Source organism: Dermacentor andersoni, chromosome 6 (genome assembly GCF_023375885.2).
Source record: "Dermacentor andersoni chromosome 6, qqDerAnde1_hic_scaffold, whole genome shotgun sequence".
Lineage (NCBI taxonomy): Eukaryota > Metazoa > Arthropoda > Arachnida > Ixodida > Ixodidae > Dermacentor > Dermacentor andersoni.
In genome coordinates, this window is record NC_092819.1 from 16,794,180 (window position 1) to 16,801,672 (window position 7,493).

Below are 7,493 nucleotides of genomic sequence, written 5' to 3' on the forward strand. Positions count from 1 at the left end.
TAATGTAGATTGCTGACATTGCAAAGATGCACCCTGTGACAAGTACCTGATCTCTTCAAGTTGAGTGTAGTCGTCTTCACGCATGGCCAACTGAAGGCGCACCACACTTTCTCGGGCGGCAAGCGGCGTGGCCCCTTCGGCAATGGTTTGCCGTGGTGGCTCACCAGGGCTGTTGAGCAGGCTGTCATTACTCAGATCCTGGGTTCCACCGTAGTGGCCTAGCCAAGAGAAGTCACTCACTCCACCACGTAGCAGGGCATGCCCTGAAGGAAGGAAAAGCACAGGGCAACTGACTGATTGACTGAATGGTTCCTTACAACCAAAACTTATGCCTGCGCCCTAGAGTTTCTTACAGGAGAACTTGGCAGTTCAATTGTATGCAGTGCTTGGCTTTTTCCACGTTTCTGATTGGATGCATTAGGAAGCCATATCTGTTATTCTTCTTATTATGTTTAGTTTTTTCTAATGTATTGTGCGCTAACCTCACCACTTCTTTAAAGGGACACTAAAGGCAAATACTAAGTCGACGTGGACTGTTTATATACCATCCCAGAAACCTTTCAACGCTTGTTTCGTGCCAAGAAAAGACTTAATTTACAAGAAAATTGCATCTGAAGGGTCCAAACGCCTTTTTCGAAATTCAAATCTCCCGCCACCCAATCAGAGGAGTGGTGACGTTGCATACGCCTTTGCTGCCTGCCGCTGGTGAGCAAAACGGCACCCGACAAATGGCGGTACCGAGTCAACACAGAGCAGTGGATTTGCCGCTGCAGCTGCTTTTTGGTCAGGTGGCATGGATCGTCCGGGCATCCCACGACATCACACAGAAGTTGAATTCTCTGCTATTTGCAGTTTGTGTGAGCTTCGCAAGCCAGCAAAACCAGCACAGCACTATGCGATCAGGAAAGTACTGAAACACGAAAGAGTGGGCGGCGCAGAGTCGAGTGCAAATAAAACCTTTTGACTGCCAGCATCATCATCATCAGCAATTTCAATGAGTTCTTTTTTTCTAAAAATGAAATAGAACTGGACAAGTAACATTTTATTTCATATTATAATACAACACAAGGATGTTTTGTGCAATGAGTAGTTGAACACTAGTGGCAGAATTTAACTGAGGAGTGCTTTCGTCATCAAGCAAGTGCTTGAATGTGCCAGGGGAGTCTTCAATCATGTCCTGCATTTAACTAAATTCCCAACTATTAAGGCTCTGTTTGCGATAATAGTAATGCCTTAGAGATTCTCGAGCACTAATCTATTAATTTAGCTGGACTTAGTATTTGCCTTTAGTGTCCCTTTAACCTTTTGGATTCCAGGTACTTTTCTGACAAGCCACATGTGCAATGTCGGTCTAAGTAACAGATTAGAAAATTCTAAATTAAAGTGCTTTTTATTGGCAATATGTTGCTGAACATTAAATCTTTTTTTAATTTGAAAGTTCAAATAAAATTTAACACTTATATAAATTAATATATTTAATTACAATAATTAATGTTCCAAAAGCAGCCCAGCCTCTTTGCCATTGCCTGTTGAAGACACCTTGTAATCAAAATCAAAGTTCTCTTAATCAGAGATCATAAGAAAGTTCTTCATTTTATGCATTGTTCAAGAAATGCGCAAGACATTGGACAAAGGGACATAGGCAACAGCAACAGTTTATACACTTTGTCACGCCATCTGTCATATAAAAACAAAACCTACTGTAAAATTTTAGTTTCACCAACTTCTGAATAAATTGCGCAACAGGTCTACAGATGTTTCAGGTTCACAAATTATCTCAGGCAAGGCCAGGGATGTGCATCGGCACGAAGATGAGTATACTTGGGCACAGCATTGAAAGAGTTAAAGCAGTGAAACATTCTAAATTTGCAATTACTTCATTTCATTATGCAATTTTTAGTGCATAAATTATATGGGCGTCACACGGTGCAAATTCTATCCCGGTCGGGCTTGATTGCGATTGGATATGCACCATGTGACACCCGTATTAATCACAACACTTTCAAGTGTTCACATTACTAAAATTGAAATAAGGTTCGGCAATTAACACTCATCATGTGTCATTTTTTATTTTCTAAGCAATTATGTTTACATAATTTTCTGAAATCAATCAAATGGTAGAAATCAGAGGCTAAATCAGATGGATTGTTGCAATAAAGTGAATCTCCAACGAAAGATTAGCTTTAAGAAAGTCACTGTAAGAATTTAAAAGACTGTTTGAAATGCAAAGTTTTGGCAAATCTGTGTACTGCCCATCATTCCTGTGCTGGCCAAACAGCAATACTCATGGTGCACACAGACACTGGCAGAAGATTATCCTCTAGTAACTTGGTATGAAGCACTATGTTGTCATGGTTATGGATTGGACATTGCTGTTAGCACTGCACTGTAATGAGTGCAGCATAAAGAGGTGCAGCCAAACTCTTCAGGCTAAACTGCTGACTAATTTCCACTTAAATTTTGCAATGGGTTCACTTTACTACCATGTTTACAAGAATGGACCACTTATTTCATTCCCAGTAAGGCTGAAGAGCACATTGTTTTCAGTGGTGCACTGAGAAGATGTGAATTTTGCTGCAATGAAACAGTGGCGCCATCTGTCAACACTACAATGAAAGGTGCATTTCATCACAGCTGTGACAGATGGTGCTATCCTTCTGTTGCAGCAAAATTGGCATAATTTTTTAATGGCATCACTTTTTGGCTTTATTGTGAACGAAAAATGCAAATGCTCCGAAATATGTCATTCAAATTGCAAGGAATGCCGCACCATCCTTGTCTTAAGACATGCTGCACCACTGCCATGAGCTGCGCACTGCGATGCACACTGATCCACAGAGCCAACATATTAATGGCTTGTGCGCCTCAGGGCCACGGCAGATTAGCGCCAATGGCCTGAGATGATGGCTAGCTGTTGTTTGTGAACGAAGTTAATGCGCTGATTATTTGCTTCATTGTGCAAGTTTTAAGGATAGGCACTCCTCGAAACAACTTTTTTGTTATTACTTGTACTAGAGGTTTCAAAATTCAGCCAAATATAGCGTTTTATATGCAGATTTCAAATATATCATTACTTATGGTGCAGCTGTTATAGTTTTTGAGTTATGTGATGCACAATGTCAAAATAATGTCATCTTCATGGGCACTTTTTTATGTGCTAAATTTTCACAAAAAGCAGCATGCTGTAGCTTGTTTAGCGCTTTGTAGATCACAAAGTCCCAATATCTAGCCAAACAGTGTGTACAATTACTGGAACTATGCAAAAGGATTAGAGCATTTCAACTAATCTTTTTTCTTGATTCCCTGAAATATAACCTCGTATTTTCACAACTTCTGCTGGGAGATATTGCAATTTCAAGTAGGTGTCAGCACTGTACATATATTGAAGAGTATGTAGGCCAAATTTCATTAGTATAAGACAATTATAAATGTACAAGGTTACTTTCATGTGATTGTGAAAGAAATTGGTTGAAGTGTCCTAATTTTTTTTTTTCAGTAATTGTATATGCTGTTTGAATAGATACAGGCACTCAGTAGTTTACAAAGAGCTAAATAAGCTACAGCACAAAGCTTTTTGCAAAAATTTATTACACAATAAAGTGCCCACAAAATCACTCTATTTTGCCATTGTGTAGGACATAACTCAAGAACTATAGAGGCTATAGAAAAACTAATGAAATACTTCAAATCTGCTTGTAATGCTTTATAAGTAAGTGGGTGGAATTTCAAATCTCTAGCACAAATATTTTTTTAATGTTTTTTTTTTTTTTTTTAGGAATGTCTCCACATAATAAACAGTTCCTCTTTGTTCGTGCAACTTTGACTGCTGTCCAGTGTGAATGGAGGGCGGGTAGCAGCAAGGCTGAATTTGCAACAAGATGAACCCACCACAAAATGCTACCTCTGCACAAAACTTCTGCAAAAATCAGCAGTGGTCTAGCTGTAAGAGTTGTGCATATCTGGTACTCCTATTTCTGCAACACTCAGTATGAACGAATTGGCTCAGGAAAGCAAATGTAGACATCACATTGCAGTTTTTGTTTTAAGTTAAGATAGCTCAAAAGCCAACAAACTGCCCCCAAAATCGACAAACAATGGAAGAAGTTTATAAATAACCCACCAAAAGCAACAAGCTCAAGTCCACTTACAAGCGAATTGGTCAGCCTGGGTTAAATAAAGCATGTGATGTGTTGCACACTTACGTTCCACAGCCCTGCCCACCTGGGCCAGGAATGATCGGGCTCCGTCCGTGGCTGGAAGCTCAAGCAACAATTTTCGACGCTTGTGGGCCACTTTCACGTACATGTCAGCTCCGGCTGCACATGAAATCACACTCTCAGCAAGCCAGCCCTAACAAAAACAAACCGCATCTATGATCTATATTTATGCCATAAAACACACAAGATAAATGAACTCAGTATACCTTTAACAAGGATGAGAGGAACAGTGGTTATGACACAACACAGAAAGAACCACAAGGACACAAGCACTAGCAAAGGAGGTGCAAAAGACTAATTTCGTTAGCACTATTTAGATGTTTAAAAAAGTAATGCTACTAGTTTCTTTTTTATTTATTCACCTAACTAATAGCCTTTTTATCTTCTCTATGAAAGTCGTGAGGTAGCACTAAGTATAGATATTTAAATATTGATGTTTAATATTGATATTGAGACCGGTAATTATCAATGCCTGAAACCTCACCTGCAGAGTAGGCACAGAAACAGCTAATAATATTTTTTACATTTCATCCATTTTAAAACTTTACACATAGAGCTCTCATTAGTGTTGGTCTATTGTAGTACATATCATTTTCAGTCAACATAACTGTTTGTGCACTGCATGTATTCATCTAACAACAAAAACCACCTGTGCTAAGGAGATATCAAGGCAGCCATACTTACCTTTTCCATGTGAACAAGAGGTGTCTGAAATAAAAGAAGCCAAGTAGGCAGTAAGAAATCTAAATTGAAGTCTTTTCTGCAGACAAAAATTTTATTTTTCATCAAGAACAGCCCACTAGAAAGCACTACATCTTCCCCTCTCCTAAACATTTCTGTGAACACGGCTGCAAATGGTGGATATGCAGTCTTGTTAAACAGCACATTTATTCATGCAGTACATGTCATTTCAAAGAATGTTAAAACTTCAATTTGGCATGGTGGCACAAGCAACACTTTGCATTGCACTTGTGCACCCTTAGTAAAAAGTACACAGGCCACTGCGTAATGCAGAGCTGTTGCTGAGTGGTGTCAAGTTCCTGTGGTGCTTCATGCTCACAAGGTCACTTTATTTACCAAAGTGCTTATGCAAGAATACAGCTGGGAGCCCACTTGCATGACTTGGTGTAATCTCACATCCTGTATTCTTTTGACAAAAATTATCTCTGTTTTTCCCAACACTTGTGTGTGTGTGTGGCTAAGGAACAGGTTATACATATACTTTTTCCTTAACGCCAAGTAGATGAAAGAGGAATGGCACTGATGTGCCGCTAAATGTTAATGAGATAAGGAAAATAATGTAACGATTTCTTTTGGTTGATTCAATTTCTTCTTTATCATTCTTTGTACCTGGCCAGTGAATCCCAGTGATAATATGGGCAGAGCACTGCTCAGACCACTTACAAAGTGTGAAAAGGATTTGAATAGCACATTTACAGTACAATGGCTCTTTTTCTGTTTTGCACGGCAAGAACAGGGTGATATTAAATATTAAGCAAGCAAGCATTGTCACAGTGCATAATGCAACTGAGAAAATGGAGCATTGATTGTTACCATCCCTAGAAACAGAGACAACTTTTGCCCTATAATGGTTTGTGCAACGGAGAAACTTGCTTGTAGTTGATCACTCGTAATAAACTGAAACTTGCACCACTCTGCAATCCCGCGCATGTCTATCTCATCCGCTTCTTCAAGATGACTCTAGACATTCTCACTTTGCGATGTTGGTACACAGAGCTGTTGTCACGGCTGCATACTATTTTCATGAAACATTATGTTTCTTGACTCTCCGCTAAACCACTTCTGAAATTAGGTATCATTTCTATATATCATGCGACGAGTAAATGCAGAAGTTCTATTTCAACTACATCTGAAGTTTTGCGAAGTGAAAATGGCCTTAAAACAATTCTTTGTTGGTTTCATGAAACAGGCAAGTGACATGAGAGACTGCCTGACACCGTACATACAAGTGTGCAATTAACTCAAAGATGCAGCACTGTTATGGCTAAGAGGACATAAATGGCATCACATGGGACAGCTCCACTATTGCTTAGTTTTGTGTGGTCTGTGTCTCAAGGCTGGTCATTAAAGGCAAGTATATATAAGAAATAATTTTTTCTTGCTTTCTTTCTTGCGAATAAATTTCAGTACATCTAAAGAAACGCGAAACCCGACATTTATTTGTCTCTTTTCTTTAGTTGTTTCCGGTACGCGCTTAAACAAGCGACACCTTGCGATGGACCCACCAATTTCACACTTGAAATCTTGGTCAATGGGGAAGGCATGCTCAGCCATGTAAGTCACATCGGGTGCACGCCCTGTCGATCCCACGCCTAAACGTGGACACACCAGCAATCTGAAAACAGAACCGAAAGAGATCACGCAGACAGTCTCTTCACGAGCGTTAGATGAGGCTGGGAAGCGTGTCAGACCCGAACACGTCCTCAGCAGTTTCGGGTGCGCACTCACCCATACGCCGTGTCCGAATGCTGCACGAGCAGCAAGAATCGACCGGTCTTCACCCATTCTTGAACAAGCCCCGCCTCCAGCCACTGGTAGATTGCTGGTCGTCAAGCGATCACACTGCCGCAACAGAAATGACCTTGCGAGGGGAATCGAACTTACCAAAAAAAGGATACGGCCACGCAGGAGTCTCCTGGAGCAAGAATATCTTTCACGGCTGCCGGACACTGCGCACTCATGGCTGTTTTCCCTTGCGGCGGCGATCAGGCAACGACTGTGGAACGATTGTCATGCGTCGTTACGCACGGGCCCTCTCTTTTTTAATTTTTTTCTCCTTTGTTGCTAAAAAGAATTAGCTGAAGCCACCTGCCTTGTGACACGGGCGAATTAGACGACGACGCTGCAGACAGGCGAAACCTTCTTCCTCGCATGCCCTGGTCTCGACCGCTCGCTCTCCATTACAGTGACATTAATGTAATTTTCAACTGCAAAGCTAGCGAACCAAACGCCGGCCGATGCGGGTCGCTGGTGGCAGCTTAGGTTTGTCAATCTTTTAGGTGCAGTCGACGTCCGTTACCCAGAGAGCCGTGAACTACATGCCGCGGCAGAGGAACTCCACGATCGCGCGCTGAAATCGCACATCGGTTGCACCCTCGCACAGCAAGATGGGCGTGCAGGGCGTATGCACTTTTATAATAATATCTCCATAAATAAGTGCCGCAGTGTTTTAGAGAAAATGAGCTTGCTTCGGCAGATCCCCTGAAACACAACACACGAAAATATAAAGAGAGGGGGACGCAAATCTCGTGCAAA

At 41.1% G+C, this 7,493-nt stretch overlaps 1 protein-coding gene across 1 annotated transcript in view; it reads right to left on the reverse strand.

The window, feature by feature from the left end:
- Positions 1-7,456, reverse strand: part of Ocrl (Oculocerebrorenal syndrome of Lowe) — a 79,149-nt gene extending 71,693 nt beyond the window's left edge. Inside the window, exons 1-7 of the mRNA XM_050169905.3 lie at positions 7,051-7,456; positions 6,857-6,954; positions 6,687-6,769; positions 6,464-6,573; positions 4,902-4,925; positions 4,203-4,316; positions 47-263 (exon numbers count right to left, since the gene is read on the reverse strand). Of these exons, the coding sequence (XP_050025862.1) occupies positions 47-263; positions 4,203-4,316; positions 4,902-4,925; positions 6,464-6,573; positions 6,687-6,769; positions 6,857-6,919 (611 nt within the window). The 5' untranslated portion in view covers positions 6,920-6,954; positions 7,051-7,456. The remainder of the gene's footprint in view (positions 1-46; positions 264-4,202; positions 4,317-4,901; positions 4,926-6,463; positions 6,574-6,686; positions 6,770-6,856; positions 6,955-7,050) is intronic.
- Positions 7,457-7,493: the final 37 nt, after the last annotated feature.